The 21,479-nt window shown below is 39.6% G+C and overlaps 7 protein-coding genes across 7 annotated transcripts; 3 read left to right on the top strand and 4 right to left on the bottom strand.

Moving 5' to 3' along the window:
• Window positions 1-6,207: 6,207 nt before the first annotated feature.
• On the bottom strand, window positions 6,208-7,707 carry CTRU02_208883 (transposase; the record flags this gene model as incomplete). Its single annotated transcript, XM_070205166.1, has 2 exons — window positions 6,208-7,527; window positions 7,561-7,707. The coding sequence occupies 2 exons, from the start codon at window positions 7,705-7,707 to the stop codon at window positions 6,208-6,210; spliced, it is 1,467 nt and encodes a 488-aa protein (XP_070061241.1).
• A 1,675-nt stretch (window positions 7,708-9,382) lies between these two features.
• Window positions 9,383-11,134, top strand: CTRU02_208882 (DnaJ domain-containing protein; the record flags this gene model as incomplete). Its single annotated transcript, XM_070205165.1, has 3 exons — window positions 9,383-9,492; window positions 9,572-10,958; window positions 11,012-11,134. The coding sequence occupies 3 exons, from the start codon at window positions 9,383-9,385 to the stop codon at window positions 11,132-11,134; spliced, it is 1,620 nt and encodes a 539-aa protein (XP_070061240.1).
• Window positions 11,135-11,411: 277 nt separating this feature from the next.
• Window positions 11,412-12,990, bottom strand: CTRU02_208881 (cysteine protease ATG4 (peptidase family C54); the record flags this gene model as incomplete). Its single annotated transcript, XM_070205164.1, has 4 exons — window positions 11,412-11,802; window positions 11,855-12,079; window positions 12,153-12,321; window positions 12,432-12,990. 4 exons carry the CDS (start codon window positions 12,988-12,990, stop codon window positions 11,412-11,414), a joined length of 1,344 nt encoding a protein of 447 aa, XP_070061239.1.
• Window positions 12,991-13,946: 956 nt separating this feature from the next.
• CTRU02_208880 (G-patch domain-containing protein) lies at window positions 13,947-16,134 on the top strand (the record flags this gene model as incomplete). Its single annotated transcript, XM_070205163.1, has 3 exons — window positions 13,947-14,067; window positions 14,123-15,617; window positions 15,684-16,134. 3 exons carry the CDS (start codon window positions 13,947-13,949, stop codon window positions 16,132-16,134), a joined length of 2,067 nt encoding a protein of 688 aa, XP_070061238.1.
• Window positions 16,135-16,857: 723 nt separating this feature from the next.
• Window positions 16,858-17,601, bottom strand: CTRU02_208879 (histone h2b; the record flags this gene model as incomplete). The annotated part of the gene is made up of 1 exon (XM_070205162.1): window positions 16,858-17,601. One exon carries the CDS (start codon window positions 17,599-17,601, stop codon window positions 16,858-16,860), a length of 744 nt encoding a protein of 247 aa, XP_070061237.1.
• A 1,857-nt stretch (window positions 17,602-19,458) lies between these two features.
• Window positions 19,459-19,994, top strand: CTRU02_208878 (Histone H2A; the record flags this gene model as incomplete). The annotated part of the gene is made up of 3 exons (XM_070205161.1): window positions 19,459-19,514; window positions 19,597-19,889; window positions 19,939-19,994. 3 exons carry the CDS (start codon window positions 19,459-19,461, stop codon window positions 19,992-19,994), a joined length of 405 nt encoding a protein of 134 aa, XP_070061236.1.
• A 565-nt stretch (window positions 19,995-20,559) lies between these two features.
• Window positions 20,560-21,095, bottom strand: CTRU02_208877 (NADH dehydrogenase 1 beta subcomplex 9; the record flags this gene model as incomplete). The annotated part of the gene is made up of 4 exons (XM_070205160.1): window positions 20,560-20,582; window positions 20,641-20,682; window positions 20,736-21,007; window positions 21,073-21,095. 4 exons carry the CDS (start codon window positions 21,093-21,095, stop codon window positions 20,560-20,562), a joined length of 360 nt encoding a protein of 119 aa, XP_070061235.1.
• Window positions 21,096-21,479: the final 384 nt, after the last annotated feature.

The following is a 21,479-nucleotide window of genomic DNA, read 5'->3' as shown; positions in this document are numbered from 1 at the left end:
TAGTAGTAATAAGGATATCTAATTATTTACTTAAGACTATTTTAAATATAGTAAAGTATAGTTAGGTTTATTAACGTTTTAATAGTAATTACTTATAATATTTTATAACGCCTTAGACTTATCCTTATAATAATTCCTTTATAAGCTAATACTAAATAATACTATTAAAAACAATCTTAGACTTATTAAGGAAAAACGTATAATTATCCGAAAGTATTTATAAAACTTAATTAAAGTCTTTTATATAACTACTATAGATAGCAAGGATAACGCTTTATAAGGAGGAATATACCTAGCTTAAAATAATAAGAACTAAGAAAAATATAATTTTTACTAACTATAATATAACTAGTCTTAATAGTAATAAAAGAAAATATAACCTAACTAGAAGTAATAAAACTAGAAAGACTAAAAACCTTAGAACGCGTAGTAGAATTTCTTAAGCATAAGGCGATTCGCCTAGTATAACTATCTAAGATAACTACCTAATAACGCTAAGTTATATAAGAAGATAAATCAAATAAAGATATAATTAACTACTTTATTAATTATAAGTATATCTTCGAAAACGTTATAAAAGTCTTAGTAATATAACTAAAAGAAGAAGAAGCTATTTATACCGGCTAAGCTAACAATATTACTTTCTACGCTTATAAGGCGTTAACTCCTAAGGCGGAGATCCCTCCCTTATCTCCTTAAATATAAAAGGAAGTAATAATAATTATAATAAAGCTTTAGATAAAGCTACCTAGCGACTTCGTCGGAGTAGTTATAAAAAACTATAAAAATAGAGACTTACTAAAACTAGTACTAAGCTAAATTATTAATACTTAGACGAGACTGTCTAAACGCGGCATGCTTTTAAAAAGAATATATCTACGACTTTATATTAAAGCTAATAATAATAGTAAACTAGACGAAGTATATATCGATATAAAAGCCTTAATAATACTTACTAAGAAGGCTTAGGTTATACGGTTTACTTATAAATTATCTTTTTAAATAATTAAGCTAAGGAAAATAAATATAATAGATTCTACTTTCTAAGTTATAAAAGAAGTAACTTTCGACTTTTATATCCTTAATAAAATAAGCAAAATAAATATAAATATATACGTTATTATTATAGTAAGGGTTATTAATATGCTTAAAGCAAACCTATTATTTAATACCCCTTTTTATAAAAAATATAGTCTTATTATAAACTTTAATAAATTAGTTATTAAATTCCAATTAGTATTTAATATAAAAGTATTTATTAAATATCGATAATAAATACTACCTACCTAGCATATAGAAAACGCTTATATTATAATAATTTTATAAAAAAGCTAAGCCTTTATACTAAGATAATATATCCTTCTACTAAGGGATAATAATAATAAAGACAAGACTTAGTATTTCTACTTAATATATAAGGTAGTAATCTATAATATAGTAGATTTCGTAACCTTAATATTATTTCTTATCTATAATAAAAGAAACTTAGAATTATAAATTCCGAAAAGCTACTATATTAATTACTTTATAAAGCAAGTACTAAGGGATATTAATATCTTACTTAGCAACTTTAAACCTAATAATAATAAGGTTAATATAACTTTTAATATAACTAATAAGAAGGATATTTTAAAAGGAAACCTTAAACTATAAGTAGAAGAGATACTAAACTATAATATTTCTAAACTAGATAATATATTAATAATTCTTAATAAGCATAACGTTAAGATATATAACCTTAATACGGAATTTATAAAATAACTATAGAAAATCTTTAATAAATATATTTATTATAATAAAGGTATTATACTACTCCCCGACGAGGAATATATATAAATTAACCTTATTAATAGATAGTAGAACTAAAAAACTAATATAAAAATATATCTACTTAGTCTTAAAAACCTTACGGTTTTAAACGAAACTTATAAGTAACTTTATACTAAAGGAAAGATAGATTAGGTAGATAGTAAGCTAATTCTAATTACTTATCCTTTCTTTATAATATAGAAAGAAAAGGAGATAGTAAAAAAACCTAAAGTAGTTATAGACTTATGCTTACTTAACTAAATAATAGTTCTAAACGTTTATCCTTTATTAGACTAAGAGGATATTATAAACGCGATCTATAGTAAAAAGAAAATAACCTTCTTTAACGCTACTAAGTTTTTTTACTAATTACCAATCTATTTAAAATATTATAATAAGATAGTAATAATAAGCCTTTATAATATTAAGATTTTAAATATAATACTTATAAGATTTAAGAACTTACTAATATATACTAAATAGTTTATAAATTATATATTTTAAAATTATAAATACTTTATTTAAGTATATATTAATAATATTTATAATTTTTAATAATACTAACGAAAGCTACCTTAAATATATTAAAAAAGTCTTTAATATTATTAATAATAATAGACTTAATATAATAGTAAAGAAATTATTTATAAGCTTCTTTTTAGTAAAATTACTTAGCTATATTATAGATAAGTAAGGGATATATAGAATAGACGATTAAATCGCTATATTTAAAAACCTTAGCTTTCCTAAGAATCTTAATAACCTTAAAAGATACCTTAGAATAGCTAGATAGCTTTAAAAAGATATTTTATAATATAACGTAATTATAATACCTTTTAATAAAAGAAAAACTAAGCTTACTACGATTTTATATAAAAAAGACTAACTATTAATAAGCTTTAATAAAATAGTAAGAACGAAAAGGTTTTAATATATAATATTTAAACTAATATTAGAAGAAATAAAAATATAAAAAACGTTATAAAAGAATTTATATAACTAAGTTATAAGATTTTACTATAATCTAGAGAAACCCTTATTTTTTAAGATCGATACTTATAAGGGAGGTTTTAGACTTATAATATTTTAGATAGATATTACCTAAGATAGCATAAGAATTCTTAGAAAAGATATCTTATAAAAGTATATTTAATTAATATTATTCTTTTTAAAAGTAATATCCTTTATAAAAAAGTAATACTTTATAACTAAGGCGAAGGTTATTATAATAGTATAAGTAGTTAGGAAACTTAAGAAACTAATATAATTAAATAAAAACTTAGTATAGATTTTTATAAACTATATAGCTATAAAAGGAATTCTTACTTATATATTATTAAAAATAATAGATCTTAATAAAGTAAACCTTTAGTTAGCTAGTATTACTAACTACCTTTCTTAGTTTAACTTTAATATTACTTATATCTTAAAGAAACTTAATATTATACTTAACGCTTTTTTATACTTACTATTATTAATATTATTAAGTAAAGCAAACCTATTTGAGGAAAGTAATATACTTATAAATATTTATAATAATAAGAATATTATAATATTTAACTTAGAAGAAGAAGAATAGCTAAGAAAACTAAGCGGTTTTATAATTAAGATAAGCGAAAACTTTACTAAAACTATTATTAAAAATTATAAAACCGATCTAAAATATAGAAAACTTATCTAATAACTTACGAAATAATAAGAAAGTAGTAATAAGTAGTAGTTATTAAAGAAAGCTAACGATAAGGAGAACTACGCCTAAGACGAAAGGTATATACCGATTTATTACTAAATCTCCTTATAATAGTTAATAAAAGTAAGCTTTCTATTCTACTTAGTATATAATAAAACGAAAAGGCTATATATCTTATATAAAGCCGTTATAAAAGTCTTTAGCTTTACTTATAATAAAAAATACTACTTTAGTATAGACTATATACTAGCTAAGCTAGCTAGTTTCTAAATACGGAATAAATAATTAGTTATAAAGCAATATATTACTTACTATTTAAAGTATAAAGAAAACTAAATTAACTATTAAAAACTACTAAGTAGCTTATAACTAATTTTAGTTATAAAAATCCTTTTTAATATTATAACTATTAACTTTATTACTAATTTACTTAAGGTAGAAGCGTAAGGAAGTCTATAAATACTACCTAAATTTAAATAGTTTAATATACTTACGTTTATAATAAATAAATTCTTAAAGAAAGTTATACTCTTACTAAGCTATACTATATATAAAGCTAAGGAATAAGTAATAGTCTTTATAAAGGCTTTCTAACTAGCTAACTAGGGACTTTTATAACGAATTATTAATAATAAAGACCTTAAGTTTATCTTAGCTATCTAGACTACGATATTCTATACTTTTAAAATAAAACTATTTTTACCTATAGCTTACTACTTATAGACTAATAGCTAGAGTAAGAAAATAAACTAAATAGTAGAAATTACTATCTAATTCTAGCTTTTAAAATACCTAGATATCTTATAGCTAGAGATTCTCTTAGTATTATAATATAACTTTAATAACTTATATATCGTAATAATTAGGAAATCCCTTAACAAGGTTATATATAGATTTAAGCTTTAAAATATTTTAGATATAATTATAAAAAAATATACTTTAACTAAGTCTATTAATATTATATAGAAGATCTACTAAGACAAGGTAATAGCCTTAATCGATATAGTAAACTTAATAAGAAAAAAACGCTATAATAAAAGCTATATAGATATTAGATTCTTTATTAATAATAAGGTCTAGATAAGATTAAGGAAAGGCTTTTACTTACCTAGCTAACGTTATAATAAATAGATATTATACTATATAAGCCTTTTTTAAATCGTTTAAATAGTAAGCTTAATAATATATAAAGTTAACCTCCTAGCTTATTAGTAAATTTTCCTAATCTTATTAGTAATATAGCTATATAAGCTAGCTTAAGAAGATAACCTATTTAACTATAAATAATAATTATTATAACCTATTAAGGTTAATAATAGTAAAGAATAAGAAATTAACTATATTATAAGCTATAGAATTAACTAAAAGAAATATAAACTAAAGGTTAAATATCTTATTTATTAGAAAGGATTTACTATAAGGTTTAATACTTAGAAGCTTTATAAATTACTTAAGACTAATATAGTAAAGCTTATTAATAAGTATAAAGTAAGATATCTTATTAACGCGGAGGTTATACTAACCTATTACTTTTAGTAACGATAATAATAAAATAACTAGAATAATATTATTATTTTATAATAAAATAGCTAATTCTTAACAAAGTAATATTAGTAAGATTATTCCTTTTATTAATATAATAGAATTTTATATAAAATACTTATTTTTTCCTTTTATAAGTAATTACTTTATAAATAGTAAAAAACTTTACCTTTTTATATTTACTATTACTATTATAAAAGTAAACTTTTCCTATTATATAAATCTTACTTCTACTTATATAATAGAAAAATTAATAATTCTCTTACTTTATAATATATTATAAACTTTTTTATTCTTATTAAGACTTCTAACTTATTATTATTATATATCTTAATAGTAAATTCTAATATTAAGAACGCGAAGATATCATTTTAATATACTTATTAGATTATTAATAAGATTACTAAAACCCTTCTTAGCTTTATTAAAACTATTAATAATAAATAAAGCGATAATAAGGCTTAGATTAGTAATAAGTTTATTAATAATACCTTTAGTCTTAATAATAGGAAACTTAATATTACTAATAAGAATAATCTTATTATTAATAACGCTATTATTAGAAATACTACTAATTAGTAAGATATTTATATAACCGATATAAAAAAACTTAAAAAAACTAGTAAAGCTTTTAAAACTAAAAAACCCTCGAAGTCTTTACTAAACTTACTAAGGAGGCTAAAGAAAATAAGCCTAAGAAGACTATTAAAAGCAAAAGTAAGGCTAAGGCTAAGAAAGCTAACCTTAAGCTAGTCGAGAAATTTAATACTAATAAAGAAACTAACGCTTTAAACGTTAAGGTTTAGACGACTATTAAAAAGAATAAGACTATTAATACTAAGAAGTCTAGTACTTTTAAGAAAAAGAAGTATATTATTATTAAAGTTAATAATACTTAGGTTTAAGATATTAAAAAGCATACTTAGGATGCTTTTACTTTCTACCTAGATAATATATTTTTTAAAAAGATTAAAGCTTATCTTGATAACTTTATAAGCCTAGCTACTTTTTTTTTAAACCTATTTATTTATTATGTTTAAAATACTTATAAATACGCTTAACGTACATGATAAGCGAGTGAGACAGACAAGCGAGTGAGACAGTAAACCAGACCTTCGCGACAATAATATCGAAATCTATAACAAGAAATCTTAGATTGATTAATACTACTCGGATTCCTGTTCTTCGGATGTTTCCTCAATAAATTGACATGTTCTCGCGTTGTGGCCTGTATTCCCGCATACGCCACACCGACGATGAGTCGTCTCAGACCTCACTTTGCGACCACTACTCCGTCGCGTTTCCTCTTGTAGTTGCGTGTCTGCCTCTCTTTGCGACTGTATATCCTCTCCAGTAGATATAGTAAGACTTCCTCCTTTCTGTAGACGTGTTTTCTTAGCCCTTCGACGCCGACTTAATATTGCATTCTCCTCTCGAAGGATTTGAACCTCTGACTCTAGTAATGCTACCCGATGCCCTAGTCCTTCTGTCCCTCTGGCTAGCTTACTCACAGCACTATAAATTGATGCTGGAGAGCTGCTTCGGTGGCGTGAGATTCGACTCTTAATAAAAGTAGACTGTGATCTTGCTTCGCTTGGGTTGCTCGGCGTCCTAGAGATCCAAGGGTCTGGTGTCTGAGGGACCCCCTCCTCAGGCGTTGGCGTTCGGAACTTTACATCCAGCTTTGAGAGAACACTTTCTGCATTCAAAGGGACAAGTCCAGCTCCTCGGAAACCTCCCTGGATATTTTTCCTCGTAAAAGACTGCTTAAAAGCTTCGTGAAATGCTGCAAAGAAATCTTCCTTCGAGATATGGGTTATGCCTCGCCGCATCTTATTCTCAATTTGCCGACCGTAGGCATTCTTTAACGGCTGAAAACAACCAACATCTAAGGGTTGAAGTAGATGAGACGAGTGAGCCGGCATGCACAGTGTAATAATGTTGTTTTCTTGACAAAAGAGCTCGAAGGCTGCGGAGTGGTGACTTTCATGACCATCAACAACGAGGAGGCGATATTTCCCAGACGTACGTGGTTTTGTATAAATGTCGAAGTGTCTGATCCAGTCAATACCTCTCTCGTTTGTTGTCCATCCATTTTCAGACGTTGCAATAGCCCAATCGCCCGGAAGAGAGGTTTCTGTATACCAGCTTGAGAGGTGATACTGGCCTGCAACGATGATGTATGGCGGGATGCTCTCCCCTTGGGAATTAATAGCCTGGATAACTGTAACCCATTCCCTATTGCCAGGCTGTGTCATCTTCGTATTTGAACGCCTTTCAGCACTTGTAATAACCATTCCAGAAGCAATAACGCCCATCATAAAGCCGGTCTCATCAAAGTTGTAGATATCAGCATCAGCAATACCATACTTCGCAATTGTATTCTTCACAAGCGAAAACCAGCCACGAATCACCTCTGGATCTTCGTATTGAGCTCTCTTATAGTCATACTTGCGAAAGAAACGCGTCCTAAGCTGTGGTTGTCGCTTGACGAAATTAGAAGCCTAGCGCTTCCCAACTGGAGGCGCGTCGCGCTCTGCGAGAAGTCGATTGGCCATTTCTTCCACACCACTCAGCCGGGGAGGAAATGATCGCGCATCTAGGTCGAGAATATACTCAACTATTGTCTTCTCTTCTAAATCTGATAAATTCCGTGAATTAGGCATGCTGTCGCGTCGTGAGACTATTCCCTTTAGTCGCCGGCTTAATGTTGCGTGACTGACTGTATAGAGTGCACCTGCGGCCCGAGCACTAAGTTTTGGGTCATTTCTCATTGCTTGAAGGGCAATTTGTAACCTTCTTTCAATACTAGCTGATTCCATGATTTATTGTAGAGGAAAAGGTGCCGGTCGCGTCAAGGTGCGACGGTCGCGGTTTACTGTCTCACTCGCTTGTCTGTCTCACTCGCTTATCATGTACGTTATACTATATATAATAATAATATCTTATATATAAAATACCTCCTATCTTATACTTAAGTCTTTATAATAGTCTTTTATATTAATAATAGCTAAGTTAATAATACTATTATAAGCTACCTTATCGCGGTTTACTATACTAACCTTTTATTAATCCCCTTATTTATAAATATTAGCTATATAACTATTATTAACATAACTACTTATAAATAGCTTAAGAATATAAAGAAGGTATTCTAAGCTTTCGAAAGTAATATTTATAATATAAATAATAATATTATTAAAAATATAAAGGAAATCGTTAATAGTATTGCTAAAGAAGTTATATTATGCCTTAATAGTATTAAGGAGAAAGTAAAATCTTCTACTAATAGTAAGAAGATTAATAAATGCTTCGAAGCGATCGAAGTAATAGCTATTATTAAAAAGATAATCGCTAAGGAGGTTAACTATGCTATCGCTACTAAAGATAATAAACTTACTATCCTCCGCGCTAAGCTTATAAAACTTTATAAAGTAGTTGCTAAGCTTTAGAAAGGCGATAAACGCGTCGCTACTAAGAATATCGTAAGCCTAGCTAAGCAAAGCCGCTTTACCTTTATACTAGGATATAACTAGGATAAGATCTTATTATTAAGGTTATTATTTTTCGCGATAGGTAAGTAATAAAAGGAGGAAATTTATATAATTAATTTTTATTTTACTATCGATCGGGACGATCGTTTTTTTTTAAGAAAGGTACTTATTATAGTTTTATAAAATAGTTAGCAAAGGTATATAATATTTTACGTACTAGCTATACCTATATAAGGGATACCTTCGATAGTATTATTATTAATAGGTTTAGTTAATAGAAGAACTAACTACTTATACCTATATTTATCGATTTATCGTTATTTATTACTTTATAACCGTTTATTTAACTTTCGTATTATTCTATTAATATCTCTATTCTTATCACGGTTCCGACCTCTGCTTGTTATAGCTACGTGCTAGCAGGAAGAACTATAACATAGACTATATTATAAGTAAAAATAGCTTATAAATTTTATTTTAATATAAGTATAAAATATTGATTATAAAAGTAAATAGTTTAATATATTAATATATATAGTATTATAAATATATATTTAATATTATATTAGTACTTAGAAACAGGAGGCACTTAGTAATATAAGGTAGGGTCCTATTATAAATCTCTTCTTAGTCTGAGGCAACATGCTAGCTTTTGGCTGTTGATTTTGCCCGCCATCCTTGATCTGGTCTCGCTCATGTCGAAATAAAATCGACCGCCTTCCTCACGACTACCCCACAATACGTCAATCGCGGCAGCCCCAACATAATGCTAACACCCTTCGTATGTTTACGCTTTTCATCAGCCCTATTTTAGCACCTTATTTGCAGCCATTGCCTCTCGACAGTGATGGGGGCCCAGCAATCATCCGGCCGTAGTCACGACGAGACTGCCTCCCAGCCAGCAAAAACATGCTACTACGAACTGCTGGCGGTTGAGCGCGATGCCACCGATGAGGAGTAAGCGATTCTTCAACCCACGATCCATGCTTGTGGGACTTTTCCTCAGCTAACCCCTGTCTTTTCTTTTCCTCAAAAGAATCAAGAAGGCATACCGAAAGCGCGCCCTTGAACTTCACCCAGATCGAAATCTTGCAGACGTCGAAAATGCTACTCGCCGCTTCGCCGATGTCCAAGCCGCATACGAAGTTTTGTCTGATCCTCAGGAAAGGTCGTGGTACGATTCACATCGTGAAGCCATCTTGCGCGGCGCCGATCCCGAAGAGATCAATGGCAGCAGCCCTGAGTTCAACAATATCAAGCTTACGTCTACCGAAGACATATTGTCCTTAATACGACGATTCAATTCTACAGTGCCATTTACGGACGAATCATCGGGATTTTTCGGTATTGCGAAAGTAACCTTCGACCAACTTGCTGATGAAGAGCTTGCTGTTGGCGAGTATACCCCGGACGATATTCCTGACTATCCCACGTTTGGTACCGCAGCGGACAAGTATGAGACTGTCGCTCGACCCTTCTACAGCACTTGGGCGAGTTTTTCAACCCGGAAGACGTTTGCATGGAAGGACAAGTACCGACTTTCTGACGCCCCAGACCGCCGTGTCAGGCGCTTGATGGAAAAGGAAAATAAGAAGCTGCGCGATGAGGCTATTCGAGAGTTCAATGATGCTGTGAGATTTCTTGTTACCTTTGTCCGCAAGCGCGATCCTCGCTATCTCCCCAACACCCAAACAGCCGCGGAACGTCAGGAGTCTTTGAGGACTGCTGCCGCTGCGCAAGCGGCCCGCTCTCGGGCAGCAAATCTGGAGAAGCTCTCTGAAGCCGCTGTTCCTGAGTGGGCTCAAGCGCGCAATGATGGTGAGGCAGGTGGACACTTTTCAGAGAGCGAAGGAGAGTCCGAAATTGAAATCCTCGAGTGCGTGGTTTGCAGCAAGACTTTCAAGAGCGAAAAGTCATTTGAAGCACATGAGCGGAGCAAGAAACACCTAAAAGCAGTCCAACAGCTGCGGCGCCAGATGAAAATCGAAGATGAAGACTTAAACCTTGGTCACACCACATCAGCACCCAAGGAATTCGCCATGGTAGACAGAGAGAATGGGAACTTCGAAGATGAGACAAGCGAAACATATGTTGTTGACCAAGCAATTGAATCGCCAGGTGCTCCACTGACAAGCGTCTCGGACTACGTATCCGATAGCTCCTCTGAACTTCTAGGTGATGATGAGTACGCCTCTCGAGCCGACGTCGAAAACAGACTTTTGACGGATGAAAGTTCGTTTACAAAGCCAAACCGAGAGGCTAGAGCGCAAGGTGACGTAACTACAATTCTCGCTGGCATTGAAGCAGTGTCACTTGAGAGTGAAGAAGACCATAAGCCACGGCCTAAAAAGGTTGGCAAAGCTAAAGCCAAACGTGAGAAGAAAGCAGCGCGCCAAGTAGCAGGAGAAGCCCAGACGGGCACGGTAGGTGGTTTCCCTCGAACCCTTTATGAGGCATACTAATGTGGGCTGTCAAGCATATTTGTGGTGTGTGTCAGGCATCATTCTCCTCTAAGACAAAGCTTTTTACACATATTCGGGACCTCGGTCATGCAACGCCGATACCAAAGCCCTCTAGAGGTAATAAGAAGAAGCGATAGATTATCCAAGCGTAAAGCAGTACTGTCATCTCTGCCGTTTATCAATTTCTGGCAGCGAACCAGTAAAGCAATGGCATTAACCGTGAATCCATCAATCCATAGCTGCCCAACAATGACCTCGGATGTTATCAACCTTCGTGCCAAACTGCCTTTAGGCCTGGGGTAGAGAAGAACTAAATCCATCAACGCCATAGACAATAATTAGTTCCCAACGCCTCTATAACCATTAGCCACTCCCTCCTTACCAGAGCTACTCCAGACTCCTAACCTGCGTGTCTCAAGGATTAAGAACCGTATCCCCATCATCGTCATCGCTGAGCGTTTCTACCTCGTCAATTGCGCTGTCCCTTTCGCCCCCACCGCCTCGAGCTATGGGATCATGGTCAGCAACGTGTATCACAGCCTTGCCTTGCACGTGCTTCACATTCCGTCGCCATTCGGTCCAATCATCTTCATCTTTGATCAGAAACCCGATGAGCATGCTGGGATCCAGTTCTCTAACATGCAGTCGTCGTAGTCGCCGCGTGTGAACGGAGGCAACATCTGCATCACTATATTTTGAAGGATCCTCGTGGAATGGAAGAGCTGGTCTTGTATGGTGAGGGTCTAGGTAGAACAAATAGGATCCTTGTGTTCCTATGAAATAATGTGACGCGGAGGGCCGGCCGCTGCGACAAGTGTTACTCGTAGCACACTGCAATCTATGGCGATGAGACTTACCCTGCGATACCAACAGACTGTGGCATCTGTAAAGCAGCTATAAGGGCATCCCAATAAACGGGAGTAATCTTATCAATCCCCAATCTTGTACCAACCAAGATAAGAGTTGGATGGAACTGAGTGCCATCAGGCTTGGCGACCCTCATAAAACTGTCCTCATATACGTCTGGGCCGTCGCCAGTGGAGTATACTCGGAAGGACTGGTCTTGCATATCGGCCAAAGCCCTTTCGAGATATTAGAAATTGTTCCTAGTCTGATGTCCTACCAGGAGTAGAGGGTATGAAAGGTCTGACTTACTGTATACATCGAGCAGTAGCAGAGGGGCCGAACCATTCACCAGGGTATTTCCCACAGGCAGATGACCCATGCTGAACGAATTGATGGATAGAGTATGGCGCCCTCGGATCATCCGAGAACAACGACAGAAGCTTACGCTCTTTCTCGGGCAATTTGCCTCGTCGCCAATCTGATCGTTGGTTAGCTAAGCACGGCATGGCCTTATGGCCAGCAACAAAAAAACAAGACAGATACAGAAGGGGACAAGAAAGAAAGCAAGAAAGAAGGAGCGAGACATACCCCGACCGAGATCAACGACAGCCATAGCATTTGCCAGGAGACTCTGACCAGAGCGGATCATGCAGCCCCATCCACTATCAGACGAGAAACCGTTTTGGTCAACCAGCTGGCTCTTGATCCGCATCGAAAAAGACAATGCCGAGGAAGCTCGAGGGTCGGTAGATTTCGCAATTGTTTGGAACTCGGACCGGTAAGTCATCCAGAACTTAGATTCGAAGTCGTCCAGAAAAGCGGAAGGCCATCCTCCATCTTGAATACAGTATTCGTCGACATAGGCTAGAGAAGATGAGAAGCTGCTGGACACAGAATCTGGCGGGGTTTCGGGGCCTTTAGTCTGGGGCACTGACGAGGCTTCTGTTGTCTCGCGCCGTGATTCTGTGATATCGGTGGGAGGCGGAGTCTGGCCACGCTTGTCCTTCGCCTCACTTGATTTAGCGTTCAACGTGTATGACCGTCCCAAGCACCAAACGGGGAGGTCAGTCTGGTAGTCGTTGATAGGTTCTGGGTCCCAGAATATCTGAACTATTCGACGGTATCGGCCTAGGTCTACAGCAGCCATCGCAGAATCCATTAAAATAAATATACAACGCCGCGGTGTAGATATTGAGATAACCGTGGCCTGAATGTAAGGGTCTCGTTCAGTCGTGAATGATGGCAAGGCTCGAGTCGTTTGAAGAAAGGTGAAAGGGAGATTGATGGCGTCCGCGAAATGCTACGCTACTGGATGCAGTTCGCCTACTGTTCTGTAGACGAGAAATATGGCAGCTCAGGACTTGGAGCCATAAAGAAATAGACCATATGAGCCGTCTAGGGCTTGCCAGTACGGTTCGATCGCTGTGAAGGCAGCTGAAGAATGCAGTTGGCAAAGGTGATGTGGTCACCTGCCTCAACTGGAAAGAGCAGCCTAGTGTAAGGCAGCCTTGACCGCAAGGTTGGCAACGGAACGCTAACTGCAACGAATGCCGTGGACGTCTATGCGCAAGCGTTGACAGGAGCTACACCTTAATATAAGCAAGAGGTGTTGTGAGTCAATTCACACTTGGAGGTGGGTGACTATAACATAAGTTGAAAGACGATAGAGCATCTTCAGTAACGAGTTCGATTCCTCAAGGCAAGCGATAACAAAGCCGTATGTCCCTGTGACGCACTGGCCAAGCTATAGCGGGGAATTTGGTCACGTTGGATGCAACTGGGCCAGGATCCTCTTCGATCGTCACCCGGTGGCTTCAGACCCACTTGCATCACCCTTATCGATTTATCGATAAGAGCATCCAAATGACCCCGCTTCGCTTGCAGGTCCAAGCTGCCTTACTAAGTAAATACATCAAGTGGGAATCTTAGATCCTGGTCTGTTAAGTTTTCTTCATATGTCAATTGCCTCAACTCCGAACAATTCGAGCCTCAGCCTTTTTGTGTCTCTGATACAGTTGATTCAATCCAGAAACGTATCCGATATCTTGGTCAAAGGCATCATCTTGCAACGGCTGACTGGAGTCTGCGTTGCACACGCGGGTAATGCCACGTCGTGGTAAAAGAGGTGGTGCAGGAGCGCCACCACGCAATTCACCTCGTCCGCACTCTTCTCGTAATACTGGCCGGTCAGCTTCGATTCTTGCAGCCGACGCAAGTCTAAATGGTGAGCAAGCTTGATTCAAGCTAAGGTGTAATACTTCTGAAGAGCCCATTGACAGCGTCTACCGCAGCGTTCACTTTGCAAGATGAGGCCCGAAGCACAGCTCATCGATCATCGCCTTGGAGCACCGAAACCCAGCTACGACATCGACCTGTTATTTTCGTGAGCACAGGAGTTGTCGAGCCTTTAAAGAAGCTAGAAGAAGACATTCTGAAGAACGAGTTGACCACTCAGCCTAAGGGTGATAGACCTGACCGCCTGTCCAGGCTATCTACCCCTGCAAATGATGCCACATCTCTATGTCAACCTGAGTCCTCAGTTGACTTAGAACAACTGTACAACACATCTGGGGAACACCATGTCAGAAAATCCACAACGTCGACAACAGGAAAAAGTGGACGAAATGTCGAAGGCCAATACACACAAGACAATCTCAATCTTATTGGAATCAAGGCCCAGTCGGAGCCAGTCGTCGAGGTGCCTACTCCACTGCCCTTCTTCCTTGATGTCACAGGTCATAAGAATACGGACCATAAGCCTGAAGTACGAACTCAATCTCGTTCACCGTCACCAGCTGTCTCCGACTCCAGCGAAGAGGTCATTCTGTTCAGAGGTCGCAACAAGCCTGTCAGAGACAAAGACAAGCCATTCAACTTGGGCGGCATACGTACGGAAATTCAAGTCGTGGAGCAGACTGTCAACCCAACAGATGATGAATGCATAGATCTTAGGGCCAGCAACAGCTCAAGATTGAAGCGCACTTCGTGCGGGACCAGGTCATCCAAACAACGTCAGGAGGAGGACGATATCATTGCGGACTACATATCTAACATACGTGAGCATGGCGATGACGAAGGCTTATTACCCGCCAAAGCATACTCTCGAAGAGACCTCGGTGGCTCCATTAGTGAGTCGGAGAGCATTGAAGAGTCATTTCACACTATCAAAGCCTCAAGGAGTCTCAATTCTATGGAGGATACGCCAGAAAACGCAATAGCAGATGCGGGTAATTCCAGCGACGGTAGTGATACTGACTACACTCCAGTTTCGAGGAAACTGCATTCTAATAAAGAAAAGGCTGCTAGAAATGATAATGCGTTGTTGACGGTCCTTGAGACAGACACATCATACCTAGGCTCCATTGAACAATCCCACACCGAAGCTTCTCTGCAATCCGATATTACTGATCGGGATGCCGACGAGGATGAAATGTTTAATACAGCAGCGGACCGATTTGCGAACGACTTGGACGACTTTGACTTTATGGACTGGGATCGACCGGCTTTGAAACGTAAAAAGGGCAAGGGTGCTAAAGGCAAGGTTCCAATATTTGATATGTCAGACTCGGAGTTGGAGAGCAAGATGCAGGCGGCTTGGACGAACGACCGCCTGAAGAAAGCAGAAAGGAAGCGAGAACGGCAAACTTTACGTGCTCAAGGCCTCCTTGGCAAACACGCCAACCCCGAAGACCTGAGAGTTAAATATCCTAGCGGCATGGGATTGGACCAGATTGCCGATGAGCTCAAAGCGTTTCTCCTGGGCTCGAATGCTATGTAAGTTCACTTTGTTCAACCCCATTCAAGCACTGCAGGAATAGCAAAGCATTAATACAAGCGCAGCTTGACATTACCCCCTATGGACAACCATGCCCGTAAGATTATCCACGAGCTGGCTAGCAAGTTCAACATTAAGTCCAAATCAACGGGATCGGGCCAACAGCGGCGCCCCATGCTTCACCGAACCTTCAAAACCGTAAAATTTGCCGAGGAATCATTTGACTCGGCTATCGCTCGTGTGGGCCGAAAATACTTTCCACGCAATGATACGGCGCTTCGAGCGGCGGTTCAGCGGCAATCGGTGCGTCGTGGCGGTGGCCATGCCGGCGTCCAGTATCGAGATGGCGAGATTGTAGGCGGGTCGGCGCCCGAGTTGGGTTCCGGGAACAAGGGCCACGCAATGTTGGAAAAGATGGGTTGGAGTAGCGGCACAGCGCTCGGCGCACTTAACAACAAGGGAATTCTGCAACCTGTAGCACACATTGTGAAGCGAAGCAAGGCCGGGCTTGGGTAACAAATGGATACAGCCATTGCCAGACGTGAGGCAGCGCAGCATGTGGCTTTGTGGGTGTCTGTGAAATGTGAGCTCACCGAGTATAAAGTTGGCTCAAAGTCGAATATATATATATCCATGTGCACGAATTCATTCGTCCGAAAACCCTATTCTTAAGGTGTATTGTACAGCCCGCGAACCCCGTATGACCGTGAAGACATTGCCCCCAAAAAAGCAAACCATCCGTAACGCATTAAGAGACTCCAAGGATATTGGGAACCTTGGCAGGCCTCATCATGACACCCAAATGCCAAGTAAAATCCAATGCCCGAAAAGAAAAGCAGCACAAGCATCCCTTATTTCGTGGAAGAAGAGTACTTGGTGACAGCCTTGGTACCTTCCGAGACAGCGTGCTTGGCAAGCTCACCAGGCAGAATGAGACGAACACTGGAAGGTGTCAGATAGTTTTGGCGCCGGTGTTAAAATTGTTTGGTTTTACTTACGAGGTCTGGATCTCGCGGGATGAGATGGTGGACTTCTTGTTGTAGGCGGCCAACTTGGAGGCCTCAGAAGCAACGCGCTCGAAGATGTCTAGTAGAAAGAGTTGGTTTTTGAATCATTCATATAATCGCGAGCTGGAGGAGCCTACCGTTGACGAAAGAGTTCAAGATGGACATAGCACGGTTGGAAATACCAGTGTCGGGGTGGACCTGCTTCAGGACTGGGAAGGAAGTCAGCAAATGCTTAGATGTTGCAAGACCAACAGCGCGTCGCGCCACTAATCAGGACGCGTCGCGATGGTCTCGTTGCGAGATTTCGGTATTGTGGCTTACCCTTGTAGATGTAAGAAGAGTATGTCTCCTTGCGCGACTTCGTGCGCTTCTTCTTGTCGCCAGAGGCGGCAGTCTTCTTGCCAGCATCCTTCTTTTCAGGTGCCTTGGAGGCAGTGGAGGGGGCCTTGGAGGCGGGCTTCTTGTCAGCGGCCTTAGGGGGCATTTTGGCGATTTGGTTGAGTGTGGGAGGTGTAAAAAATTGAGTGTTTCTTGAATGGAAACGTGTCTGGCGACGTGAGTGAAGCGGGATGATGGAAAGTGGAAGAGTTGGTGTTGGAAAATGAAGTTTGGGGGGGTGGGCTGGGTTTTTGTAGCTGGACGCGACAGGCACTAGCGGCGTTACTGATTTGATGCGAGGACAGAGTGATTTTTGGGGGGAAAGCCTAGAAGGGGGTGGGTGGTCAGTGGGCAGAGTTGCCAATGGACCAGGGTCTAAGGTCCTGCGCGACAGAGACCCAGGTCGTTTTGAGAGGAAGTAGGCAGTCTTTGGTGGGGACCGCGACAGCAGCTGCCGGACTGGGGTACGCGCGTTCGCGCTAAGAAATACGTGCAGCCTGTCTCCTGCTCGTCCTCTTTTCCCTATCATTTGTGTCTCATAGATGGTGGCCATGGCCAATGATATTATGGCAGAGTAGCAACGCCAGTCTCTAAACATCCTTCACCAGGCGCTCGGGGAACCAACAAAAAAAATGCGGCATGGCAATCTATAACGCCCAATTAGGAAATTTCCGGGGAGAGCCCTACAATTTTTTCTTACTGTACCTGCCACCCCATTTTCCACCTTCTGATAGCGCGATGAGGACCGATGATGGCGCGCTATCAGAGCGCGTCGATACCAAGGGGGGTATTTGTATGTCGTTCCGATTGGAGTGCTCTCCCCTTATCTCGCACGGTTTAGTTGAACGACATTTACCGCAAAGGAAGAATTAACCTCAGCCTGTAGAGTTGAGCTTCAAGGCCCAGCATGCTAATAACATGAAAGTACAAGAAAGACGATGTAGACATGCGCAACCTGCAACCGGTCATAGATCTTGGAACTCAGGAAGTTGCACTGGTCGAAGCATGGAATGTGTCTTACCAAACGGGAAATACGAGGCATCATTGTCGTTCTTTCCCGCTTCTGCCTCAATAGGCACACCGAACACGGTGGAAGCCTGGGATTGGGTTTGGGCTTTGTGCTTCGATCGTGTTCCTACGCGACAGGTTTAACCTCTACATACCTTGGCTTAGTGAAAACCTGCATAAACACCATGGAATTTCTGCGCAACACTCAATCCCTAACCACGACGTAAGAGCCAAGGCACCATAAAGAACGTGGGGACGTCTGCAGAGTCTAGATCGCGGCGCGTCTGCTCCGTACCACTGCCCAAACCAAAGTGCGAAACGCGCCGAAGACAATTGGGTGGATTGTTCGGTTCCCAGTCCCAGATTTTCCTGCCCCTCCTAGAGTCCATCGAGTCTCCATTGTCACAAGGCTGAATTCACCTGACATCACGACTGCCTAGCAGGGATTCTCCAATGTGAGGCTCTGTGAGGAAATGGACCATGCCGACATATACTTATTGGTTCAGGATTAGACGGACCCAGAACAATGCAGCAGGAGGCAGACACTAATGGGCTCAAGACACACAAATACACACAACACAGACACACCCAAACTCACTCAAGAAATTGGGTCCCAACTGCTTTCCATGTCAAGTATTCTGTTACTTCTCATCCGGAGCATAGCAATTGCTGAACCAACTTGAACAGGTTACTCTTTTCGGAGAGATTCCATACATAATACAGACTCCAATGCGTAAGAAATATACACATGAGGACTAAAAACGACTACAAATTGTAGGAGCAAAATAGCATTATGCTTACATCTGGGGGGAAATCGCTGGCCCACTTGTTGAACCTCGAATTCCTTCAATGTACTGATTGCGTCGTCGGGGGGAGAAGGGGAATAGGGGCAAGAAAATCCTTTTATTGGGGCTGGCTTTCTGAATCAATGGTGATGGGGTTGAGAAGAGGGAAGGGGGGATGCAGAACTGAATAAAAACCAGGGGTGTATTGAGTGACCAGTTCAACCACTAAGGGTGATTATAGAAAATAACAATTCAACACAAAGGCTAGAGATAGGTGTGATAAAAAAGGAAGGACGTGTAGTTCGGTATTGAGGGAAGCTACAGCGGGACCCCCGGGTTTTATTCCTAGCAGGTGCCAGGGCCCCAGCTAATCCGGTACGTATCTTCTGCCTTGAACGATTCTCCCACCACCAAAAATGATGCACCATAACATTGAATTTCTGTTTCCGGCTTAGCGTGTATTCGCGCGCTGGTGATCCGTGGTCAAGCTCCTCCAACGCGAAAACTACTTAACTTCTTAACTCCCCACCAACTTCACACTCTTCCCTCTTCATCTCACTTTTCCATCCACAACTGCAGCCAAAACTAAACACAGGTTTTCATTCGCGCAACTCGCACCGATACCTCAACTTACCACTTTTACTCATACTAAAATCATCAAAATGACTGGTGGCGGCAAGTCCGGCGGCAAGGCCAGCGGTTCCAAGAACGCGCAATCGTAAGCTTCCCCTTGGTCAGGGCGGTCTGGTCCTCCCAATCAACGCGTATCTGGTTAATCCGGGTTACTAAATTCTTTCTAGTCGTTCTTCCAAGGCCGGTCTGGCGTTCCCTGTTGGTCGTGTCCACCGTCTGTTGCGCAAGGGCAACTACGCTCAGCGTGTCGGTGCTGGTGCGCCCGTGTACCTCGCTGCAGTCCTCGAGTACCTCGCTGCTGAAATCCTCGAGCTTGCTGGCAACGCTGCCCGCGACAACAAGAAGACCCGTATCATCCCCCGTCATCTTCAGCTCGCCATTCGCAACGATGAGGAGCTGAACAAGCTTTTGGGCCACGTTACCATTGCACAGGGTGGTGTTTTGCCCAACATTCACCAGAGTGAGTTATGTTCTGTTCGTCCCGGTCGTGCAATGCTAATTTCTCTTAGATCTGTTGCCCAAGAAGACTGGCAAGACTGGCAAGAACCAGAGCCAAGAACTGTAAATTGGTGCCAAGGGTTTGGGTTTCTTTCGTGCTGGTCGGCTGCTTTGGGTTGTCATGACATCGGGGTCACGGTTCAGGGTTCATGGTTGATTTTCACGTTTGGGTTGTACAATAATACCACGGCAGCGGAAGCTGTGGTTACGAATGAGAATACCTTTTGAAGATCAACTCTAGTTTGCAACTACAGGTGACGTGTTGCGGCTTTCAGGTCGCAGTTCAGAAAACGGTTTCTTGCAGGGTATTGCGGTGGTGCGATCGTTACGTTGCGCTACTCACATTTGCAATCATGTGTCTGTACGGGACTACTCCAGTTAACAAACATTTGCATGACAACGAGTAAATGTGTCACTATAATTGAAACGCGTTCCGGTGTCGGGAAAGGTGAGTTCTATAACAGAACAGCTTTAGAGAAGTTAAGTCGGTGCGAAAGGGGACAGTGTGTAAGATACACGCTCCGTACTTAATAAGGAGATGCCCAATTGCCTTCCAAAAACTGTAGTACATAATTCCTTTATACGTCACCCAACCGGCGGTTCTAAGTTCGGCCAGCCTAGCTCTCATCGCTTCAAAACTTCAATGGACGGGGGGCTGCACAAACGGTCAGGAAGGTACTTTCAATCAAAATTGATAAGTAATGGAAACTCACGATCTAGAATGGGCGCCGGAAGATTACGCTCGTACTTGGATCCTATTGCTCTGTTATCAGTCGAGAACCGATCTTGTGGAAAGGATGTGACAAACCGCCAGGAGCCGTGGGGTGCACGTAAGGTTCCGGGTGCTTCCATCTCGCCAACAGCTTCTCTGTCTCGGCTAGGAGCTCCTGCGGCGCGCAAGTTAATCCCACTATCAGCTGAACGAGCTTCTTCGCAAAGTCTCTCACCCTCTTCTGTCGAGAATCCGTGACATTCCGGTTCGCCTCGAACAATGATCTGATATATAAGGCCTGGCCTCTCCAAAGGTGGCGATGCACCGCCCAATCGAGCGCCAGCTTCAGCGAGCGTCGATAGAGCGACCTGTTATGAGGTTGTCAGCTGCGTGTGTCAACTGTGGGCAAATAAGGAGAGGAATAGACTCTTACAATGCCGCCTGTCGCGTCGACATGATTTTGAGCGAGAAATGACTGAGACGAAAAGATTGTACAGGAGAAATTCACGAGGACGTACAATAATTGATGTATGTACTAGTCCTCGGGAATGGTGCTGAACATCCGAAGCGCGACAACAGGAGAGAAGAATCAATAGTGGATAGCTCGACAAGAAACCAAGAGGAGCTGTTACCAAGGTAAGAAGAACTGATGCCTGAGGTTAGAATATGTCTACGTCTACAGAGAACAACGAAAATATAAAAGACAATAGAGTTTTCAACAAAAATTACTAGGTAAATAAATATAAATAACTATATACTTTATATACTATAGCTTAGTACTTTAGTAAGTAGTATTAGTAGTATTATAATACTTAGATATAATAGATATTATTTAAATAG

Source organism: Colletotrichum truncatum (assembly GCF_014235925.2).
Source record: "Colletotrichum truncatum strain CMES1059 chromosome Unknown Contig_0005, whole genome shotgun sequence".
NCBI lineage: Eukaryota > Fungi > Ascomycota > Sordariomycetes > Glomerellales > Glomerellaceae > Colletotrichum > Colletotrichum truncatum.
Note: the sequence above shows the minus strand (reverse complement) of the source record. Positions and strands in the feature narration are given on the sequence as shown.